Genomic DNA, 24999 nt, shown 5'->3' with positions numbered 1-24999 from the left:
TAGTATGCAAAGTAGCGCAACTGAGTTTATACTTTTGAATGACAGTGTGTTTCTTGTGCAAACAAGAGATTTTCTTTATGAAAATTGTCCCAAATGCAGAGAATTGTGTGTAGTGCTTTGTAAAACTGCAATTTGAGTGTAAAGCAGAAATTGCACTTGTAGTTTAGCAGAATTGGTTCAGGGGGTGCATCAGTTACATGTTGTAGTCATTGTGTCTGAAGTCCAAGTAATTGTGTGTAAACAATTGGGAAAAACTGTAATACATGCAGTTTTCCTCTGAGTAGAGACTGTTTTACAGTTTACGGTTTCTGAACATAAAATTACTATATGCACTGTTCTGTTTAGTTGTCACTACTTGCATACATGTGTGTTGAAGCAGTAAGTTTTCAAACTCTCTATCAAGAGTTATGAGGGACATGCTTCAGTATTTTCACAGCATGAAGTTGCATAGATTGGTGAAACTTCACATACTCGAGCTCCACTAATAATGATAATAGATTTTATTTTGAGTGCTTTCAAAGCTCTTAAGGTCATCTTGATGGATGGATAGACAAACAGACATTTGGCAGCACCAATTAATGTTCTGTTTCACTTATATACACTTTATTGCACTTTATCTAAATCGTTGAATTCAGTTGTTCAGACCACTTAATGGCAGCAGATGTATAAATCAAGCACCTCTGCATGCAGACTGCTTTTACAAATATTTGTAAAAGAATGGGTGAGAGCACAGAGCTAGTCTTCAGCTATCCAGCCCGCTTTACTTTGGAACCCGTTTGGATTCAAGAGAGAGAGACTTTCTGCAACTTGAATCTAGGTTTAGAAATTTCTAGTTAGCGCTGGATCACAGGTGATGCTAAACCACACCTTATTTATGCTTCCATAGGTTTAGGCTGCACAGGGGCTTCCTATGACACAATGACTGTTTCTTGACTCCTCTCTTTGTGTTTATACACCTCTACCGTACTTAATCATCAGTAACTATAAAAGTTTGGTTCTTTGCTTTAGTTTGACTTTTTTCTTGCCTTTTACCCCGAATTGGTTGTGGCAGACAAGTGATAGGTGTCCTTCCAGGGGCCTGGGTCCCCCTGAGGCTTCTTCTTGTTTATTATGCTGTCTCTGTAAAGCTGATCTTTGCCTTTCTGAGTTTAAAATGTCAACACTTGGACTTTATATCATATGAGACAATCGTGTATCAAATATTTTTCTTAGGCAAGTTTGAGTGTAAATACAAAACCATCTGAGTAGCAGCCATGAAAGAATACAGTATATACTGAATATAATGTTCATCAAAGAGCTATGAACTTAAAAGGGTCCAGAAATATTGCATTTGGCAATATGATGGAAAAGGCACAATTACGGGTTTCAGTAAGAATGCTGTGCTTGGTCAAAATAACAGGCGGACTTTTACAACTAGTGATGCAGAATCTTAGGATCATATAATTTGAGGATTTCATTACCTATTAGTTACACTTTTGATTGAATTAAAAATTGCCAGGAAAAAAAGATTAGACACTGCATGCTGGTGACCATTTGGAGATGGCCAAGCCAGCAGGACAGTGTGATGATTGATCGTGGAAACAGAAAGAAAAGGCCCATTGTGAGCTGTCAGAATTGTTTATTTAGATCATGTCTCTACAGTGTGCTTGTGGATAAAAATACAGTGGAATTGTTGAGCTTCATTTTAACACTACAACTAAAAGACATATCTAAAGAGAAGTTGTTACCTGAAAAAGAAAATATCACAATAATAAGCTGCTTAAGAAGAAGATTCACAAGAAGAACAACCATACCTTTATTCTACTTTCGCCTTAAATGCTCAGTTCTCACACATGACATTTCTGTTTTACCAATAGTGATCTGGCCACATCTTATTTTCAGAACCCACTCTTCTGAGACTTTTGACACCTTCCACAGTAAGCAGTTTTCTTTAAGACCAATTCCTCCACAAAAAGGAATAATTTATGAAAAAAAGCACTGCTTTTATTATTTAGACAATCCACCGCAAGTGAAAGAAAAGCACTGCTTTAATACACATTATTCACTTCTATTATGTCCTAAATGTTGAGTGTGACTGAGAGCTCTGTTTTCAGTCTGTAGAATTATGAACACTTACATGAAATATAATAAAATTAAACAGATAGTTATTCGAGGGTCCAAGCTGAACAAAAATGATTTAGCTGACTCCTGTGATGTTGCTATTGTTAGCGTCAATTGTCACATCTACACACTGTACATGTTCTGCTTGGACAAACTTGACTTAGAGGCAGCAAAAGCTCTTTGCACTCTTAGACACTTAAAAATGAATAGTGTTCTCCTTTAGTTTGGACTTTTGGGACTAGTGACAAATCCTGGGTGGAAAACCAACTAAAATTAAAAAAAAGTTAGCTCTGTGGTGGCGGTGGTGAGGAGGAGAGGGTTGTTTCACACAATTTGACTGCATCAGTCAGTTGAAGGGGCTTCCTGGGGTTCCCGATTGACTGACCCAGAAAGAAAAACAAACAGAAAAGGAGGAGTTAGATAAGGGACAACCCAATTTATTTTCGTGAGTAATTCCTGAATAAAAGATTTTATGTACCTTCTTCTCTTGCCTTCATGCGAGCTACAAAGTTGTAACTTTTATTCCTGCGATAGTTCTCGTAAGGGTCATCCAGTGAGACCCCCACACCTTTGTACTGGTCCCATTTATCCCTGATATCGCCTCCTTTAATGGGGTCCTGGATGCCCTGTTCTTTAGCCCCCAAGCCCCCTGAGCCACTCCAACCTACAGCAGACAGGAAGTCATTTTAGGTCGCTTCAGAAAATATCCAAAAATATCATTCTTCAAACATCCTTACCGGATTTAAAAAATTAAATAAAATGTAAATCATAATAATTAGAGCGTACCCATCTTCATCAGTAGCTGATGACCTTTGTTCTCCTCCCCTAACCTGGTGTCTGCAGGTAATTTTGAAGAAGTTGTGCCCAGCACTGCTGTGGAACTACAGAAAGCACGAGAGAAATTCATCATTACACTACAGGATAAAGGTTTTTTAGCAAAGCATATGATGAAAGAGTAGTGAAGAAACTCACGGAGGGGAGGAGCTCCGAGATTTTGGGCCACGCCGTCGCTTGGTGGGTGAATGTGAGCGGGATCGAGACCTGGAGCGAGAGTGACTACGAGATGACCTGGATCTACTCCTGGACCTAAAGAGTTTGGTTGAACACAAATTAGGTAACATGAATCACACTTCAGTCATATTCAGCACTCAAAGCCCAAAACACATTCATTATATCCAACAGCATCGTTTTTAAATAAGAGACTTCAATTACAAAAAAAGAAAAAACATTTATTCAGTCAGAGATGCATTGAATTAATGATACACAAAGACTTCCATGTACACGCATTATGCAGAGTCATTATGGCTTCACTGCGTAAACCTAATAGAAATATAATATCAAGAAGCCATTGTCACAGGATCTGCTGTATTTACAGGTCTTTAGTCCAACTCATCAAGTTCCTGGTGTTAAATTTGGCCGTGACTATGTGAAAATATTCCACTTTCATTCCGCGGTAATGTTTGATTGTAAATGATCAAGCGGATTATTAAACAAAATGACCGTGGGAGCTGGGGTAAGCAAACACGATGGAAAATCAAGAACTGGTGGAAATAGAGTGCATTTCATAGCTTGTGAATGAGACTTCGCAGGTTCTAACAAATCACGACTGAAGGTGCCATGCTTTGATGTGTGGATACAGACCTGGATTGTGAGTAGGAGCGAGAGCGGCTGTGGGAGCGGGAACGTGATGAACGGGAGCGTGACCTGGAGGACTTTGAGGAGTGAGAGCTGGAGCGAGACGAAGACCTCCCTCGGCTGCGAGAGCGACTCCTGGAGCGGCTGCCTCCACGACCACTAGAACCAGTCATCATTGGAGAAATGATAAAACTATCAGAACATACAAAGTTCTGGGTTTAACTGTTTAATACTTTGAAAAGCATAACATCCTCCTTTTAAAAAGACAATTCACTTTATTAAGCACATTTGAAAACAACAATCACTGACCAAAGTGCTGTAAAACTAAAAGAAGAAGCAATAAACATTATTTTATTTCTTTTTTCTGTATTATAAAGATGTGACGTAAATAATGACACCTGGTGACATGATTAGCAAACAACAGTCAAGTTTAAAAAAATCAGTTTAAATATGATGTGTTTTGATATTTGTAGCACAGGAGAGATGGAAAAAGAGAGGATACTCTATTATGAAGGAAAAGCTCACCTGTTACGTTTCTCCTGATCCTTTTTCCTTCTGGCCCTCATCTTAGCCCTGAAGAATTCATACAGGCCGTTCTGCTCCCAGCCTTCACTGAATGAGAAACCAACCACAAATACGTGTAATCACTATTCGCTGCAATTTTTAAACAAAGTAGTAGTACTTCACCCAGTTTCTACAGCAATTTCTGCAGATAAACAGCTACAAAAGACTAAGCGGTACCCAAGGCTGTGCTCCAACTATAGAGGATCACACTTCTCAGACTTTAAAGTCTATCCCAGGTTGCTGGAACGGAGAGTTTGTCTGCTAGTCGGATCTCTCATACAGGAGGAACAATGCGGTTTTTGTCCTGGTTGCGGAACACTCGACCAGGTATAATTCACAAACAAACACCTTAACCTCCACATATGTGAACATCACATTTTGGGTTGTCTAAACCATAATACTAAATTTGCCCAATCAGCCCAAATAGCAGAGAGAAATTAAAAATGCATGCCATGAAAGAGTTCAGGGTTAGGAAGTTAAAGCAGATAACCTGTAAGCTGGAGAGGAAATGTCTCACTAATTTAGTTTCTATAAGGTTAGTAAATCTTACTTACGATTACTGACTGAACAAAACATGAACAACCCTGCATTTCTTTTTAGCACCATAGCCTGGCTGACAAAGAGACCTCGTTTACACCAACTGTAATAGCCATCTTACAGACATATTTCAAAACTAGTCACAGTCCCTACAAGACTTTTCATAGAAGTTCTACCATTACACAACGCGTCAATCTTTAAGTATGATCTATTTCTATTATTTAGCTTTTAGGCCTTTAAGGTAGAGGTAAGAAGCCATTACTTAAAAAGCAGTCATGTGACCCAACTGTTTTAGTATTATATTATAAATGCTTCCCTTAAGCAGCATTATTAATAAGCAGCATACATTTTTATTGGTATTCAGAAGGTAACCAGTTTCATCTACCTATGAGGTCAGATGATATTTATTTCTTCTAGGCTTGCTATTGTAATTGGTTATTATCAGGTAGTTCTTTGCTGAGCATTTCTTCTTCACTCACCACTTTTACTTTTTATGTTTTTATACAGCACTCTGCAATTTTCACAAGTTATCCTTAACTTTTCCCTTTCCACTGACACCAAGTGCTTGTCAAGAGAAAATGCCAACATTCAGACGGGGTCATCTGATTGTTGGAGTTTTCTCTTTATTATTTTATGGTCTTTACCCAGCATTATATAGTGTCTTGATGTGACTCCTGTTATGATTTGGTGCTATATAAATAAATAAGAGTTAAACTGAATCACCTATTCATCGATTTATATTTTTAAATTCTATTATTAAATTAAGTTTAACTGTCTTGCACAAAAAGTGTGTGTTCGTACCTATTCCTAGGCCGATCATGAGATGGTGGGCTGTAGAAAGCTTCCACAGCAGCTAGCAGGCGATCACTGGGTGGCATGGGTGGAGGTAACCGAATGTCCTTAGGGTCCAGAGGTTTATAGTCACAGTCCTCAAGCTGTACAGTTGACAGTAACAGTAAGACCATAAGGCATGCAAACTTTATTGGGGCTAAATGTGTCTATTCTGGATGCCACTTCAGTACAAAATCCATGCTAAAAACTGTAAAAACCACCACGGTACCTCTTTTTGTGTGGTGTATGAAAAAAACTACACTTGTATGGATGTGTGTGACTGGGAGAAAATAGTAAAACAGCAGTATATAAGAAGTGCATTACTTGAACCATAATGGCAGCTTTTACTGTTTTTTTACATTTGTATTTATTTTCATTCCCCTGTCCTACAATGAGAAGCAGAGGACTTACTTTAACAAGCGGAGCCATGAGACCAGCTGGCAGGTCAAAGTAGGGCACATTTGGCACCAGACTGGGATCATCTTGCACTGGATGCTGGCGATGACGCATGTGAGGTGAATGGCCATTAAAACCATGTGGCGGTGGGCCAAATTCCGGGTGCTGGCCTCCACTCCAGGGAGGATGTTCAGCTCCCATCCCTGGTGGAGGAAGCCTCTGATTGGGATGGTGGTGGGGAGGAGGACCCGGCATATCTGTCAAACATATTTGGAGACTGTTAAAATACACCTGAAAATTAAAAGGCGCAGAAACATGCATCTCCTCTGATCTATGACTCTGAGTCTCTCCGCTAACCTCCAGGATATTCTCCTTGAGCATAGTCAAATCGATGTGGTGTATAGGGTGGTCTGTCATAGTGATGTCTGGGAGAAAAGTCTTCCTGCATAAAGCGAGGGGGAAAACGTCCAAAGCCGTGTGGGGGCGGAGGGGGCTGGTTGAAAGGAGGTGGCTGCTGGTGAGGAGGGAAAGGTCCTCTGAAATGGGGCGGCCTCTGTAAAAATGCAAGTGAAACACCACAATCATTCATGTAAGTAAGAAGCTCTAGCATCTTTGGTGCAACAAAAGAAACTTAAGTCAAATTCAGAAAAGGATGCAGTGTAAATGTAAGTTGTAAATGCAAAGTAAATAGCAGAGGAAGTAAAACCACAGAAATGTTCTCCCACATGCCTGCATGCGTGGAGGGAATGGTGGCTCCCTCTGACCCCAGGGAGGCTGGTCCGGCTGATTTCCCCATGGTGGTTGCTGGTCGTACGAGTTCCAAGATGGAGGAGCGTGCTCAGACCCACCTGGACCACTCCAAGGACCTCCTTCTCTACCAGGACCTCCACTCCAGTTTCCTGGGTCCCGCTGATCATTCCACATCCCCTCATGGCTGTTCCAAGGAGGGCAAGGTGGTGGTGGCTGGTTTGGATCAAAAGGAGGCTGGGGAAGAGCCGAGACAGAAAGGATGTGACCACGACCTGAGCTTGCTAGTAAATTGCAAAGTGAGGAACTGTGATGATTAAGAGACATGTCACTAGATGGGCAAGGCCAAGGTGACAATGTAGTGTGGCTACACTAGTATTCCTTCAGCATTAATGATAGGAATTAGAAAAAGTTAAAAAGCCCACAATGACACGTCCATTCTGTCAGAAGATGTTTTTCTCCTGTAGCTGTCATCCAGAGTGACCCAGGATAGGTCAGCTCAAGTGAGGCCAGTGTGACCGACTTCTATTTCATACTCTTACCTTAGCTCAATGCTGCAGTTCAAAAAGTCAGAAGAGACTTTTTCTTTGACCATTTTCTTGAAGTATTAAACATTTATTATAAATGTTAACCTGGCCAGCAAATATGATCAAATTAGCTGTTTTAACTATTGTCACTCAGTTAATAGCCGCATTAGGCACCTGTTATCATTGATGTAGTGGGTAGTAGACTGTAGCTGGATAAAAGAATAATAACTGCAAGCTAAATAGATGGAATATTGAGTTGTGACACAGCGATTTACAGGGACATGGCGAAGGGTCAGGCTGTTGGCTGTACAGAATAGCTAAAAACTGAGCGGAGAGTATGGAGAACTACTCTACCTGTCAAAGTTTGGACACAGCTTCTCATTTAATGGTTTTTCTTTATTTTCATGACTATTTACATTGTAGATTCTCACTGAAGCGATCTAAACTATTGAATGAACACATATGGAATTATGTAGTAAACTAAAACGTGTGAAATAACTGAAAACATGTTACCAGGTAACAGTCTTGATGTATGCGCAAAGAAATCAGGAAAGTAAATCCCAAAAGGTTTATTCTGCTCCCACACCTCCAGACTCACAAACCGCTTCTTGCCCTGGACCATTCGGACTATCACCCTGCAACCCACCCCTGCCCACCCACGTCACCAGCCTGAGCCATGGTCTGAGTAACCCCCATCACTCCGGCCACTCACACACAAACAGATCAAGTCTTCTCTTTGTCCTACTTCCCAGCATTTTGCAACTGTTTTGCTATCTAATGTGTGCCTAATTTTTTAACATGCTTCTCTTGCTTTGTTTCCATTTTATTCCGACACAGTTGGTGTGGAGCACCCACAATTTTGTCATACATGTACAATGACAATAAAAGGCCTATTCTATTCTAAAAACCATGCCGGGCCAACCTGAGTAGGTACCAGTGGAAAAGAGCTATTAGTTACACAGCAATATGCATAGGCTGCTGGTACAAAACTGAGTATTTCTTTTTCACTTGCTATGTGTTTATAAACCACTTTGCATTAGTTATTATTAATCTCTTTACTTTATAAGATAAAGTGCCTTCAGGGGACTGTTGCTGTGATATATAAAACTGAATGTATGTTAACATTCCTAGCTTATAGCACTGGTGCTACAAAGGTTGCTAGTTTTTGGCACAGCTCAAAAGTTGCAGCACAAGCATGCAATGTGGTGTTTTTCAACATCAACTCTTTAAAATATCTTGTTTCCCACAATGTAAAGAATGTCTGATTTACTCTTTTTTGCTGTTTCTGAGCAGTGCTGACAAAATAAAAGTTGTGCCTTAGCATCGTAAATCAGCCACGTAAACTCCTTTTCCAACTCGCTGTTGTACTTAGAAACTTTTCCTTTGTTGTCAGACGCACCTTCAGTTGGTGCACGTTGTGTTTGTTTTATTCTGATGGGCTGGCTTTCTTTTAAAGGTTTAAAATATCGCCCTGTTTTTTTCAGCGTGAAAACACCTCTTTCAAATTCCATTAGATTCTCTGAGCTGCCGGCACATACTATCTGTCAGTGGACTGGTGGCAAACACAAAGGAAGTGTGGGAACTGTTGTAGAATTTAAGGCTAATTACATTGATACGATAACAATATGTTATAACAACAGACTACAACTCTGTCACATTGTGACCTACTATGGCTTCACAAAATAACAAAGTGGCTTGCAAAGCTGTCACTGTTTCTTGCACGCTCTTAATGTTCACTTAGAGTAAAATCGCCCTCTGTCCTAACTGCCTCTCCAGCTACAGGGTAATGTAGGTTTTAATTAGGGCTGAACAATTATGGAAAATAATCTAATTGCGATTTTTTGCCCCAATATTGCGATTGCGATGCGATTATTTTTTAAGGTCTTTGTCTTCTGTATTATTAAACAAAGACAAGCAATACATCATATAGTATGGCCAATACTATATTACATTAATTTTAAACTGTTCTTTCCTGGAAGACAGACCTCTGTTATGATGACATGAGGTGATGCATGAATTGATGACTGACATTTTTATTTAACTTCTTCAATCACCACAGTATATTTGAACATACACAATAGTTTATTTTTAGCTTACAAACATCTGAGCATAAAGTGCTGACAAGGAACCCTGGTGTAAACATTAAAATGAAAGTCAGTACAATGTGCAGATTGCAGAAATATACATAAAAAAAATCAGTGGCTTTACCACACTCAGTTTTTCGACATCTGTGAACTACTAGACAGTCATTCAATTAAAAAATAATATTAAATAAATAAAACTAATAAATAAAAAATACACACATCTTACTGATCTCTGCAGTCAGTAACATTACACATAAAGTGCAAACATAATAGCAATTGTATAAACACACACACAAACACGCCTTTAAAGTTTAAAGGCGTGAAATTGGACGGTCTAGTTCTGATTTGCGTCACCGCTGTCTCGGTGGAGTTTAATAAACTCGGCCGTCTGCTTCTTGCTATCTAAAATATAACCAGACACTGGTGTAAATTCTCGACTGTCTCATATTTCTGTTTAATAAGTTTTCTGTTTGACGTTTAGTCAGCTGTGTGAAAACCAAGGAGGAACCCACCCGGGGGATTAATAAAGTTTTATTTTATCTAATCTAATAACTTTAATCTCAGCCAAACCGATTTACTCACGAACAAACAAAACACTGAAAAAAGCCCAACAATAACATTTTTAGGTTGTCTAAGTGACTTATATATTACGTTTAACCCGAGCAGCGAAACTCCGCGGTGATCTGAAAATGATGTGCCGGGAGTTGTGCCGTTCTCGGCCGCATCAGTAACCCTCGAGCTCCCGGCTAGCTGTCGAGCTGGTGGGTAGCAGACGCCTCTGAAAACGTCGAAGCACTTTTGCAAATATGGGATATCTTGATAAACCGAGCAGATATTTGATGTTTACACAACTACTTTCTCGCCTGAAAATATGTTAAAAGTTTATTTTGTGACCCAGAAAGATTAGTATGAGTAATTTTAAAACTTAGTAGCGGCCGCCATTGCTGGAAACTGGAGTTTGGCTGGGCCGCGCTATGAATTCTGGGATATGGTAGGCCACGAAGGACACACCCGACCCATCCTTCAAATTCGGGGAAAAGGAGGACGCATTTGTCGGCTACATTCGGAGGAGTCTACGAATTTGGAGAGCCTTCGGCGCGTCGCTGTGACGTAATCGGTCTACAAATGCGGCCTCAGGAGGATGCAGCCCATGAATTTGGACATGTCCAGAGTATAATCGCAGCCTTTGCGGTTAGAAAATTGCACTTGATCATGTCGCGATATTATCGCAAATGCGATATATCGTTCAGCCCTAGTTTTAATTGGTTCCCCATTAATATTAAACACCTTTATTTAGGAACTGCATTGTGTGTTTACTTGTGTTATCTTTGCCTAATATTCAAATGTATTTGATGATCTGAAACATTTAAGTGTGATAAACATAAAAAAAAAATAGGAAATCAGGAAAGGCTGTACACACCACTGTAGTTGAGAATATCCAGCAAATATGCACTCTCCTTCTGTATCTTTCAATATTTTCCCTCACTCACACACACAGACACACACACACAAGAAACACACACAAAAAGGTCTTTACCGGCTGGTTGGGGTTCCAGGGGCTCATATGCTGAGGGTCATACCAGGCAGGCTTTGTGGGGGGTATATCTGAGGGACCACTAGGGTTGCTGGGGTCTGGTGGTCTGGATGAAGATCCATCAAACTCTCCCGGAGGAGGACCTGATATGGGAAGCTTTACATCTCCTGAACACAAAAAAGAGACATCATAAAACAAACATACATGGACTTGGTCAGGTTTAGCTACATTGCTGTCTGTATTATTGCTGAAGTCCTAAATTATCACCTTTAAAGTGTTTGTGCTAAAACGTCATGTACAGTAACACGGGCATGGAGACCAGCACTGACTGGCAGATGACATCAATTCAACATATAAGACTTTAAGAATGCATAAGCATCTACCTAAAATCTATTTAATCTATCATCTGTGATTATATTGTATTGGTCATCTCCCTTAAATAAACAGGCAGCCTTAAAGTGTGAAATATTCATCGACAAAAACACAGAAATGTGTCTATTGTTTCATTGGCTGATAGTGCCCCACAGGCCTCAATTGAAACAGACTAACAAGCAGCGGGCAAGGCAGCCCAGGCAGGGAAATGTTGCTTTTAGAGACATAAAATGAGTCGCAAAGTCTATATCAGGGGTAGGCAACTCCAGGTCTCAAGGGCCTGCAGGTTTTAGATATCCCCCTGGGTCAACACACCCGAATCAAATGATTAGTTCACGCCATGTTTAGAAAGAGAAATTTTGAGCATGAATCAGATCCCTGCATCTCTCCCCTGTTGGATCCTTTGTTTGGTGAATTCCTCACCACAACACCATCAGTGCCTTGTACTGAATTGTAAGTACTTGTAAGAATAAACTGCTCACAAGACAACTCCAGCAGTATAACCTCCTTTATCTAATGCACAAAATTTCCACAACAGGATCAAATACTGAAAATCAGTTTATAACTTTTATGTATTTATGTGTTTTTTCTGTATTGTTGTATCTTTCCATTAAAATTAAACTACCATAAAAATTACAGACTGTTAATTTCTTTGCAAGTGACCAAACTCGCAAATTCAGCAGAGGATCAAATAATTATTTCCCCAACTGTATAAGCAGTTGACATGAGCTCATGCATGAGGCTGTGCCTCTGCTTTGGTTGAGTGTTTTTCCACTCACCAGCTTGCGTAGTCATAGGGGGGGGCTTTTCCGGTTCAGCTGGGGCAGCTAGCTGTCCTACAGGGGCAGACTGCGGTTGTGACTGATGTTGCTGCTTCAGACTAGCAACAAACTCATCATGCTGAGTCTTCAATGCCTGGATCTGCTGCTGGAAGGCCAACTGGACTGGCTGCACCACTGCAGCATATTCTGTTATCAGGGACGCCTGAAAGAAACAACAAAATACCAGATAAAGTCTATGGTGGGAAAAATACAAAAAAAGCCATGAATGGGGCCGGGTAATATGAGGAAAAACACACACACACACACACACACACACACACACACAAATCTAGATCGATCAATAGATCGATATATAGATAGATACATATATATTGTTTTGATTATGTTACTCCTGTTATCCGGGGTGATGCACACCTGACTACTTTCTGACAGATTCCAACGACTGCTGCTGGTCCATAGAGCCGTAGTTGTTGGGAAGAAGGTCACATTTATTAGCTACTGGGATATATTTTCTCTTGCTGATATGTAGAACTCCGACAGCACTTTTTCTTTTTGGCTGTGTGGGGAGGTGTTGACATGCTGAGTTGAAAACATTCTTCATTTTGCAGGGGATGACTTTTCAGGTGGTGGAATACGTTCGTGGTATTGCTACCTTTTGCAGCAATAACTTTACGGCATCTTTTGCAAATTACGGCATTTTGTTTGATATCCTTATGAAATCCAAACCACTGCCAGATTATTGATCCAGGGCTGTTTCTCTTTGGAACTAGCTCGTCTGACTTTTCTTCAATTATAGTCTCATTCCCTTGCTCATCTGAAACTTCTGCTATCACCATATTTTCCGCCATCTGGTAGTATAAAAACACACATGCTCAGCGCAGTGTCCCAGGTAGAAAATTTTCCAGTTTGGAGGGGGGATGCATTCACAGCATGTGGGATAAAAACGCCTGACATTGCCTCCTGTCACAGGGGCCTGGAGGCTAACCCAACAAGGGGAGGGCTACAAGCTGGACAGATCAACAGTCTGTGGCAGAGACCTTCTTACTGTGAAGCAACAGTGGTAACCACTGCAACACCATAGTGCCCAATACTTACACAACAAAAATCCTGAAAGTGAAATATTTGGGTCCAACTCTAAAATCTGATTGTTAAGACATGTTCCTGTCACCTGGTACTGGCCAAGGCCCAGTGCTGGATTCTGGAGCTGTTGAATGGTCTCCTCATCAAAGTACCCATTTTTCTCCCAAAGCTGCAACAACTGTGAAGGGAGAAGGAATGTCAGAAACAGAAACCTTTTTCCGTTCAATAAATGGAGGAGAAAAAACTTCCTTTTAATCACCAGATCTAAGCTACTAATAAACTGATATGAATGAATATTCATAGCTGAAGCTGCTATAGCAAAGAAAAACCAGTTAGTGTGTTAGACTTGGAAAATATGTGTCTGTATTTACCCTGGTGATCTTCTGCTGTTTTTCTTCCTCTACAGCTAGAAAGCTTGTGCAGTAGATTGGAACAACAACTTTCTGCAGCGCTGCCAACAAGTCCTTCTGCTGCTTCCGCTGGCTGTGTAAAACATTAAAAGAATCACAAACAAAACATTGAGGCACATACAGTGGGGCAAAAAAGTATTTAGTCAGCCACCGATTGTGCAAGTTCCCCCACCTAAAATGATGACAGAGGTCAGTAATTTGCACCAGAGGTACACTTCAACTGTGAGAGACAGAATGTGAAAAAAAAAAATCCATGAATCCACATGGTAGGATTTGTAAGGAATTTATTCGTAAATCAGGGTGGAAAATAAGTATTTGGTCAATAACAAAAATACAACTCAATACTTTGTAACATAACCTTTGTTGGCAATAACAGAGGTCAAACGTTTACTATAGGTCTTTACCAGGTTTGCACACACAGTAGCTGGTATTTTGGCCCATTCCTCCATGCAGATCTTCTCGAGAGCAGTGATGTTTTGGGGCTGTCGCCGAGCAACACGGACTTTCAACTCCCGCCACAGATTTTCTATGGGGTTGAGGTCTGGAGACTGGCTAGGCCACTCCAGGACTTTCAAATGCTTCTTACGGAGCCACTCCTTTGTTGCCCGGGCGGTGTGTTTTGGATCATTGTCATGTTGGAAGACCCAGCCTCGTTTCATCTTCAAAGTTCTCACTGATGGAAGGAGGTTTTGGCTCAAAATCTCACGATACATGGCCCCATTCATTCTGTCCTTAACACGGATCAGTCGTCCTGTCCCCTTGGCAGAAAAACAGCCCCATAGCATGATGTTTCCACCCCCATGCTTCACAGTAGGTATGGTGTTCTTGCAACTCAGTATTCTTCTTCCTCCAAACACGACGAGTTGAGTTTATACCAAAAAGTTCTACTTTGGTTTCATCTGACCACATGACATTCTCCCAATCCTCTGCTGTATCATCCATGTGCTCTCTGGCAAACTTCAGACGGGCCTGGACATGCACTGGCACTGCGGGATTTGATTCCCTGCCGTTGTAGTGTGTTACTGATGGTGACCTTTGTTACTTTGGTCCCAGCTCTCTGCAGGTCATTCACCAGGTCCCCCCGTGTGGTTCTGGGATCTTTGCTCACCGTTCTCATGATCATTTTGACCCCACGGGATGAGATCTTGCGTGGAGCCCCAGATCGAGGGAGATTATAAGTGGTCTTGTATGTCTTCCATTTTCTGATGATTGCTCCCACAGTTGATTTTTTCACACCAAGCTGCTTGCCTATTGTAGATTCACTCTTCCCAGTCTGGTGCAGGTCTACAATACTTTTCCTGGTGTCCTTCGAAAGCTCTTTGGTCTTGGCCATGGCGGAGTTTGGAGTCTGACTGTTTGAGGCTGTGGACAGGTGTCTTTTATACAGATGATGAGTTCAAACAGGTGCCATTCATACAGGTAACGAGTGGGGGACAGAAAAGCTTCTTACAGAAGACGTTACAGGTCTGTGAGAGCCAGAGATTTTCCTTGTTTGAGGTGACCAAATACTTATTTTCCACCCTGATTTACGAATAAATTCTTTACAAATCCTACCATGTGAATTCATGGATTTTTTTTTTTCACATTCTGTCTCTCACAGTTGAAGTGTACCTCTGGTGCAAATTACTGACCTCTGTCATCATTTTAAGTGGGGAACTTGCACAATTGGTGGCTGACTAAATACTTTTTTGCCCCACTGTAATCCATTACAATACTACAATGAATGAGCAATGCCTGGCTCCTGCATGCTGACCCACAGCATGGGCAAAGCTGTGTGCTGAGCCCTCTCCTGTACACCTCCCTCCTCCAATTCAACAGTTATTGGCCTCATCAGCAGAGGGGACAAGACTGCGTACAGGGAGTGGGGTAAAAAAACTGGCAGAATGGTGTTGAGCAGAACACAACCTTCTGCTCAACACCATCAAAACTAAGGAGGTAGTGATTGACTTCAGCAATCAGAACATGTTGCTCTCCACATCAACGGGGACTGTAATCAGCAAGTGTCCTCCTTTAAGTTCCTGGGGACCTGTCATGAACCACTAACAACAACATGGCCGTTAAAACCGTTAAAACCAACAAGGACACCACATCCTTAAGATGCTAAAAGGAACCATCTGGATAAGAAACTGTTGGTGGCTTTTTAATTGCAGCACCACAGAGAGTGTCCTGACCTACAACAATGCCTGGTATACTTATGGCTTGGTGGCAGAAAAACATGCAGAGGGTCATTAGACAGCGCAAAAGATCATTGGCTGGACCTTACTCTGGAGAGATGAGAAAACTTCTGCCGAATTTTCTCACCCGTTCAACAAAACGCCCAGGACAGCCAGGTTGAGAAACAGCTTTTATCCTGCCATCAGAACACTGAATGCTAAGCTCAGTTAATGGGCTGAGTGAGCTTCACTCATCAGCCCCATCTGCAATATTCCTGTGTAATATAAAACAGTCAAAGGTGCACCTTACAGAGACCAACAACTAAACTACATAACTAAGAGTCAAATTATTAGAATTCTCTCACAGTTTGGTACCTCAATTATTCTTTAAAAAAGGATGGAAAACAAAAAAAACATGAAAAAACCTTCCTAACTGGAACATGAAAAAAAAAAATATCTCCACTATTCTGACATATTACCTGTTTCAAGCTGTTCCCATACACTTTAAACTATGGAGAACCAGAAGAGCCACGCAAACCTTTGGCTTATTTGAAGCGTGTCAAGCAGGTTTCAGAGCTAATCACATAGAAACAGCTTTAATGAAGGTTACAAATGATCTTCTTATGGCCTCTGACAGTGGACTCCTCTCTGTGCAGCGTACAATACTGTTGACCATAACATTGTCTGGCTATTAGAGCATACTGTAGGTATTAAAGGTACTGTGCTGCAGTGGTTTGCATTCTATATATCTAACAGACTCCAATTTGTTCATGTAAGAGTCCTCTTCACATACGAAGGTTAATTATGGAGTTCAGTGCTAATGATGCCAGGACCAATTGTGTTTACATTATACATGCTTCCCTTAGGCAGTATCAACAGAAGGCGTAGAAAAAAAAACAAACAAACAGGAAAGAGAAAGGCAGTGAGGAAAATTGATTTTACCCTCTTTCAGATTACTTATAATGCTACTCCATTATTAGTTTTCTCACGGATAAAGTACACAAGTAAACTACATGGGTTCATGAGTGTATTTAGGTTTGGGTACCAGTGATGAAGAACGTCATTTGTTAAGTAGATAAGATGTAGGCGCAGCTCAAAATGAGCTGTATCAGCAGTGATGCGGTTGCGTAGATGTGATGTCATCAGTTCACAGTGCTGTGGGGTCTTGGCATTATTGAACATCCAGTTCTTACCAGCCTGAGGAAGAAAAACAAAAGTGAAATGTAAATAGCTCTAATTATAATAACTCTTTACATGAAGGAATTGTACAAAGAGAAAGCCAATGGGAGGAATGATTTCCTGTGTGGCCCTGATTCATAGAAAATCCTATCGTTATGTCCTTACCGAGATGGCATCTTTGGTGCAGGTGTCTATAATGGGTTGAAGCAGGTTGTCAAATTCTGTTATGTCCAACTGTGTTTCCAGCAGCAGCTTTTGGGTCTGCTGCTCCATAGCTAAAGTAATGGCTGCAGTGACCTGTTCCTACATTGAGAAAGCATTAGAAAATTTATTGGTCAACATTGGTCTTGTGATGTCCCCTCAGCCACTTGTACCACATCCACCCAGACCTCCCTCTCCCCGGCCACCTCCCCCAGCTTCTCCGAGGGAACGCCTTGGTGTTCCCAGACCAGCCGAGAGATATAATCTCTCCAGCGTGTTTATTTCTTGTATCACATGCTCTTCGTTATTATTTTGTTTAATGCATGGAGCGATAACGACTTCATTTCTCTCCAAGCATTCAAGAGTGGGTCCCAGTTTTGTTAGTACAGAGAGTTACTCTTCTGTAAAGAAGTTATATGTGCAAAACCGAAATTGTCATGCCCTCACAAAAAATTCTCCAATCAACTCCGGACAACTGAAACATTCAGCAAAGACAGACTTCAAAACAAAAACGTTCATCAACAACCAGTACACGGGAATAAATGTTCCTGGAGGGAAGGCTATGCTTCTTTCCACTTCACCTGTCTGAGCGTGTGCAGATGCTGCTCCTGCTGCTGCAGATTCCACTGGCTCTGTTGAATGAGCTCATCTATAGCGGGCGCAGAGGGTGGAGGTATTGGAGGTGGAGCAATCATCGGCATCAGTGGAGGAGGGATATCAACCACATCTTTTGTACCAGGGTTGTATATTTCTGCACAAACAAACAAACAAGCAAAAACAGGACTGAATGTTCAGTCCTTAAGACGAAGTGTTTCTTTTGTATAGCTGCTGCTGATGACAACATGATGGCCATGAACATAATTAATAAATCATGAAGAGAAAAAGAAATACTGCTAATCTGCCAATATGGTTTTCTGAGGAAGAAATAAAACATGGCCTACATGAAATGTTCCAAGTAGAGGAGTGAACACAATTTAAGACATGCAATCAGTATCAACACATCCCCTCCTGGTACTGCTGATTGCTGCAGAAACAACTGGTGCGCTGAGGTAACCTGTTGGCATCGCCACAAACTCAGGCTGGGCTGCTCGATTAAATCAAAATACATTTCTGTTGTACCAAGACTTCCGAGAATGTATGGACACTGTGAATTTTAAGACAGAATGCAATATTTGCAAATCTCTTAAATCCTTGCTTTATTCACAACAGAACACAGATGCTTAATCTGAGAACATCTACAGTTTTATAAGGTAAATGGACAGTACTTATTTAGCATTTTTTTACTCTGAGCTTTTTACTACAAGTCCCATTCACCTAATGTCAAACATAGTCACAGAGGTGCTTTTTTTCTTTCCCTAACCTTGTCTAACATTCACACACAACTAGGGTTTCAATAGCTTGTCCAAGAATACGTAAACGTGCAGAATGGGGAAGCCGAGGAGTGAACCAAGCTTCTGATTGGTAGACAACCCGCTATACCTGCTGAGCCACATCACCCTAAGAAAAATATTTGCTAATTTTAAATTTGATGGCATCTACAACAGAACCAAAAATTGGCAGAGTTTCAACAATGTTCAAAAAACTATCTAAAAACTGAGAAACAATTTCATACATAATATTGTTAAAAGATTTCCAGAGAATCTAGAGAAATCACTGTGCACAAGGGACAAGGTAGGAAATCAGTATTGGATGTCCACGACCTTCAAATACTGCAATAAAACCAGGCATGGTTCTGTGACGGAAATCTGTGCATGGGCTCAAGAACACTCCCAGAAATCACTGTGTGAGAACACAGCTCACAGTCCCCTCAACAAACGCAGGTTAAAGCTCTATCATGAAAAGTAGACACATATGAACATGATCTAGAAACATTGCTGTCTTCTCAGGACCAAAGCTCACTTAAAATGGGCCGAGGCAAAATAGAAAACCGCTCAGAGGTCAGATGAATCAAAGTTTGAAATTGTTTTTGAAACTATGAATGCTGCTCTTCCAGACTAAAGAGGAGAGGGAACATCTGGCTTGTCATCAGCAGTCAGTTCAAAAGCCTGAATCCTTGATGGCAGAGGATGCATTAGTGTCAAATTATTTGACAGCATGTATATTTGGAAAGGTAGTATCAATACTGCAAGGTATATGCAATATTAGCTTTCCTAAAATGATACTTTTAGGATACGCTTTGCAATGTTTACCAAAGCCAAACTGAACTATTCTTTAAAGTTACAAAGTTACAAGTACAGACAGAGGACTTCAAAGGACTACGTTCAATTTGTAATGCAGAATAAATGTTAGAAATGTTTTGTGGATTGTACCAAGCCAATTTTTCCACTGCTGGAATTTCAACTAATAGAGAACACATTAAATATGTTAACAGTCTTATTGCTGGCCCTTTATCACCAAAGATATTAATGCAGTAAAATTCATTTTATAGAACAAAAGTGAAACAAAGCCAAGTAAATGTTATCACTTAATAATATAAAATGTTCAGAACATAATCATAAACTTTTCAGTAATTACAGGAGGATTACATTTGTATTACTGGATAAATAAAACTGTATTCATCCCATATTTGGGAATTATTTTATTACAGCATTTGAACTGATGATAATAATCATAAAAAAGAAGAACAACAACAACTTTGTCTTAGCTTAACATTTAGCTTCTGATGCCACTTGCCAATAATATCTGTAATACTATAGTACTGACTGTAGTACTAATTTGAGTACCAAGAAATAAACAAGCTGATCTGGGCCAAGACTTTTCCAAAAATGAGGAAAATAATGCAGAAACTAGTTCAACCAATACTGACATTTTTTAAATTGTGCAGCCCTTATTCTACAGCTGCCCTGAGCAGAAGCATGTTACAGACAAACAGGACAAACAACACCCTGCTCTGTTTGTGTCTGTGTCTTTGTATCTGTGCATGTAATCAAACCTGCTTCGAGATGGAGGATTAAGCATTTTAATCAAGATCATTAAGAAGGTATGGCCAAGAGAAATTCACTGAAAAAGCAAAAAATGTGAACATGCAAAATGAAAACAAAGCAAAGTATTTTAAAGCACAAATGTTGTGTCATCTGGCAAAAAAGTGCATAACAACATGTGACTTTCCAAATAGAATTTTTAAATGTATCTGAAAATTCTGATTTTAAATAAATACCTTTAGATTTATACTCCTCCCCATCGTGGGTAGAGGGATCTAAGTGGAGAAAGGCAAACTTTAATGCATTTCAGTGGTATCACACAACTGACAGAAGAACACCATGCAAAACTAAACACTCTGCTTCTAGTATCAGGCTGCTAATTAGGTGACTATGTTTCAGTAATCAAAGCCAACTGTAGGACAGTAAATAATGTAATTTACTCTCATATTAAGTTCACTTCTTTGTAAAGCATCTATGCCAAGAAAATATTTGTGTTTTGCTCAAAGAACTGCTGTCCTCACAATAAGGACGTGACTGGATTGCTCCTCATGCAAGAATATGAGAAGGTTCTCTAAAGCAGCATTTGCTGAAGCTGCATGTGGGAAGTTTCATATATTTTTACTGCTTTTTAAAGATTTAATTTGTGCATAGTTAGTACAATTACTATTTTGACTTCTTTTGAAAAGTAATATTTCAGTGATATTTCTTACTAGATTTTAAAATATAAATAAAAGTATGTAGCCGGCTGGAAGCCGTTCAGTCCCTGCTCTGAGGAAGAAGCACCTCACTTCAACAAGCCGACACCAAACTAACCCCTTTGTTCCTGCTCTTTTTCTTCAGGTTGCAGCAGTTCTGGGCGCTGCTTCCAGCTTAAACACAGTCTGCCTTGTGCCCCCCTTGATTCTTGGGGACGGACTGGCTGAGGTTTAATAAACTGGTAGGACAATGTTGGGAGGGTGTGCTCATGACAGAGTCATGTACTATACATCAACTATACTCTGACCATCTCTCCTTGCTAATGATACTGACCTACAAACCCCTCATTTGCAGAACTAAACCAACCAACAGAATGATTAAGACCTTGTCTACTTCAAGATTGCTTTGAATAAACAGACTGGAGCACTTTTATGGACTCTGATGTAGAAGTGTACAGATTATTTGTTCTATACTACATCAACTTCTGCACTGACCTGGTCATCACATTGAAACTAATCAAAGTGTTCTGAAACCAGAAACCCTGGGTCAATAAAGAGGCCAGAGAGCTGCTTAAAATTAGGGATGTTGCTTACAAAGCCCAGGACACGGCATCTTATAGCCTAGCAAAAGCAAATCTCAAACACAGGTACAATGCAGGTACAATGATGCAAGCGAAATCTACCTCCATCCCCTACCAGCCCAGCCTGAACTGTCATTGGAAAGAAATGACATTAGGAGTGTTATTGCAGAGAATTAAACCCAGAAAGGATACAGAACCTGATGGTGTTCTGGAGTGTGTTCTGCAGACCTGCACTGACCACCTTGCAGAGGTTTTTACTAACATCTTTAACCTCTCTTTGATTTCTGGGAGTGCACAACATGCCTCAAAACTACAACCACTGTGCCCATTCCAAAACAAAGAACTAAGAGCAGCCTAAATGACTATCATTCAACTACACATACCCTGATGATAGCAAAATGCTTTGAAAGACTGATTGTGGCTCACATTAAGTGATCACAGCCACTCTGGACCAGAGTCAACAGAAGAAGCCATCAGCCTTACACTCTATACCACCTTAGAGCACTTCAACAAACAGGCAGGTACTGTAGAATGCTCCTCCTGGACTTCAGTTCTGCTTTCAATACCAGTGTCCCCGCAAACTGGTGTCCAAACTCCCAAACCGTCTCAGCCCGACCATCTTTAGGTGGACCCTGTATTTCTTAACCAACTATCCCCAGACTGTCAGGATGGGCAAATGCGCATCCTCCACCCTCAATGTACCAAAGGGATGTGAGCTGAGCCCTGTTCTGTAAGACCTGTTCAACCTTCAAACGTGACAAACACCATCATCAAGTTTGCGGACAACACACAGTCATTGGCCTGATCTCCATTAACAACAAGACTGCAGAGAAAAAGTGTAGAGCCTAATCGCCTGGTGCCCCATCAACAACTTATACTACACAGCAGCAAAGCCAAGGAGACTGTGGTGGATTTCAGACAGTCAAGAACAGAACTTGACCCTATGTACATCAACTATACTCAAATGCTGCTACACACATACACACAGTCTACACATGCTTGCTAGCCTTCCTATTACAACTTCTGTGTAATAGCACTACACTGCTATACTGTGAAACTTGCACATACAACTTGTGAAGTCATTACTAAATTTTCATAATGTTCTTAACTTTGCACATAATTTTTATGACCTTGTACGTATTTTGTATTCTTTTATTCTATTAATTATTTTCTTCTTCATGTGTACTTTTAAATATTTGCATTTTGCACATTTTTTGAATATTTTGCATGGACAGGGGTTGCCAAAATGTTGTTATTTTGTTGTCCTACACAACAATAATAAAAACACCAAACTTGAATCATAAATACCGGCAGTCGCCAGTGCTACCCTCAGCCTTCTAACAGACCTATGGTATCAGTTTCAAAATCCTGTCATCTTGTTCTCAAAGTATGGCATTCATTTTTACTAGATGCACCTGTGGTATCAATTTGAAAATCCTAGGGGACTTCCCTCTTGCGGTATTGCATCCACAAGATTCTCAGAAGATTTGACCTCTGACCTTAACAGGGTAACAAGAAACCCCATCAGCCTTTTACGGCTGAGTGATAAAAGGAATGTCAGCAGCACCTGTACAACAGAGGCACTAGACTCAGTTCAAACTGGGAGGTAAAATACACGTATTACTTCCCATTTGCAATTCAAAATTACTCGCCAACTGACAAGGACCCTTTATGGCCATTTGGCGAGTGGGGGACATAGATTGTGAAGTGGGGTGGACACAGGATTGGTGCCACACAAGTATACCACCTCAACCTCCTAAAAGCATGGAGAGTGACAGAATTTTGGAACTTGTTGTATGTCTCCTTGAAGACTGCCGAAAAAGCTGTATGTGTAGACAGCGCACTGTAAGATAGTACAAAACAGTGCTTCATCTACTAATCCTCCTACCCAAATGTCTGATATGAAAATTATTCTTTGGACCCCACCAATGTGTCTTTGATTATTGAAGAGATTCTAAATTTAAAGATTTGTATTTTCAAATTTAGCTTCAACAGTTCCTTCCACAGTTCCTTGCCAGGTTGTTATTAAGCCAGACCAAAGTGTCATTTGGACACCTTTTATCCTGTAGTGAGATTCCAAATCCACTGTCTTTAGTGCATTTAGTGACTGATATCCTTGTTCTGCTTTTGGGGAGATTTTCTGTGAGCTAGAGAACTGACTCTGCAGCTCACGAAGGCTGCAAGCAGAACAAGGACTACTGTTGCAAGGTGATGATATAAAGGGAGTCTTAAAGCCTTTAATCAAAAGGAAAACCCATGCCTAAAACAGATTCACATTACCAATACAATGTTGGACTGTTCAATTAACAGTTTCACCCCAAAACAGAAAAGTAAATAATTCTGCCAACATATCTGGTGCATGTACTGGGTTGTTTTGTTTTTTTCGCTTTTATCTGTAAAAACTGTTTTTTTATTACATTTTTTTTAGTTTGAATATTTCAATCATAGTAAGAAATCCAAAGTGCTGAACATCAAATAAACTTAATATTGCAATACTAAATTGACCTCTATGTGAAAATTCTGTTTTTATCCTGACGTGTCAGTTTAACTACATACGTTGCTGTTGCTCCATAGCAAGTTTGTACTTGTAGTAACTGAAGTATTCGCCCCCAAAAAGGAAGGAAAACTTAGGGTTGTCCTTCTGTTTTTCCATCGTCATCTTCTCAAACTCTGGGCCATTTCGGGCAACAAACTGGGCCAGCTTATCAATCACATTTCGAAGCTCCTGATCTGTACAAAAAAAAAAAAAAAGACATAAATACAGTGAAAAATGTTGTTGTAAAAACCTCAAAACAGAGACACTGAAACAGACAGAAATAATAGTGTCTAAAGTGCTTTTAAAAAAACAAATAAAACAGATTTAGAAAATAATGAATTTCTTCTGAAACAGAAACATCTAGGAAAGAGGTTGCATAATCATTATTTCCATATTTCTACATAGTATTATTAAATCAGTTGGCTGTAATTCTACTCTTAATCGTGCTGCTGTAGCACAAAAATATCTATAAGGGATCTTCTTTCTATGGGGGTTCTTTTTCTTAAAAGCCAGCAGCCGTGAAAAGTTGGAACAACTAACGTTTACTCTCCATTACTGGATTATTTCTACACTATTTTTCACGTTAGTTGGTGCAATGCTTACACACAGAGCCTGGTTAAACATTCATCCACTTGTGATCGGTGACCTTAATCAATATGCTAAATCCAATGGTTTTGTTAGCTATGTAGCAGATAGCACGGGTGCTCGCTTACGTTGAATCGAAATTTAAAATAGCTGTGGTGTACGGCTCACCTTCGGGAGGACTGGGGATATCCATGTTTAACTTCTGTTCCAGCGAACCACTTAGCCAGAATATGTATGTAAAAACTCGGCCAAATTCTTTACTTTTTCAGAAAAAGGTATATCAAATTCCCCCAAAATCACTTGCATTGCCGCTGCTACGCACAGGAAATGCGATACAGAAACAGCGCCACAAAAGATGGCTATGGAATTGTCTCCAGCGCCCCCTGCGACTGGGAGGAGTGTTCGCGCCTTGCTCGTTTGGGTGGGTTGATGGTTGCAGTTGCGAGTAAACGTCCAAAAATGAAAATATTTTTATTTAACTATAAGTAAGATACTAAAAAAATACAACATTTTAAAATATCTTTAGTCCTGATATTTATTATATAGGCT

The 24999-nt window shown here is 40.3% G+C and overlaps 1 protein-coding gene across 2 annotated transcripts; it reads right to left on the bottom strand.

Annotated features, from left to right (window-relative positions):
* Positions 1-1991: 1991 nt before the first annotated feature.
* Positions 1992-24768, bottom strand: cherp (calcium homeostasis endoplasmic reticulum protein). Of its 2 annotated transcripts, XM_085376047.1 has the most exons (20): positions 24619-24768; positions 23886-24059; positions 20290-20328; positions 17714-17883; positions 17097-17234; positions 16798-16949; positions 13561-13672; positions 13278-13367; positions 12107-12311; positions 10959-11122; positions 6793-7047; positions 6421-6616; positions 6079-6320; positions 5638-5771; positions 4261-4347; positions 3742-3894; positions 3073-3186; positions 2887-2981; positions 2579-2764; positions 1992-2480 (listed from the first exon to the last, which is right to left on the bottom strand). In XM_085376047.1, the coding sequence occupies exons 1-20, from the start codon at positions 24641-24643 to the stop codon at positions 2443-2445; spliced, it is 2769 nt and encodes a 922-aa protein (XP_085232173.1). In that variant the 5' UTR covers positions 24644-24768; the 3' UTR covers positions 1992-2442. The 2 variants fall into 2 exon arrangements, with proteins under 2 accessions (XP_085232173.1, XP_085232174.1); XM_085376048.1 differs by lacking the exon at positions 20290-20328.
* Between the last annotated feature and the right edge of the window lie 231 nt (positions 24769-24999).

This window comes from Diplotaxodon limnothrissa, linkage group LG17, assembly GCF_057381915.1.
Source record: "Diplotaxodon limnothrissa isolate DT_005_m linkage group LG17, D_limnothrissa_male_GT1.1, whole genome shotgun sequence".
Lineage (NCBI taxonomy): Eukaryota > Metazoa > Chordata > Actinopteri > Cichliformes > Cichlidae > Diplotaxodon > Diplotaxodon limnothrissa.
The sequence above is the reverse complement of the archived record's forward strand: the minus strand, read 5'-3'. Positions and strand labels throughout refer to the sequence as shown.

Coding starts and splice junctions, on each gene's coding strand:
- cherp (XM_085376047.1), bottom strand. CDS start 24,643: ATGGATATCCCCAGTCCTCCCGAAG. Junction 3,895..4,260: donor GATCAGGAGAAACGTAACAG/GTGAGCTTTTCC, acceptor GACTGGTTCTAG/TGGTCGTGGAGGCAGCCGCT. Junction 2,481..2,578: donor CATGAAGGCAAGAGAAGAAG/GTACATAAAATC, acceptor TTTCTGGGTCAG/TCAATCGGGAACCCCAGGAA.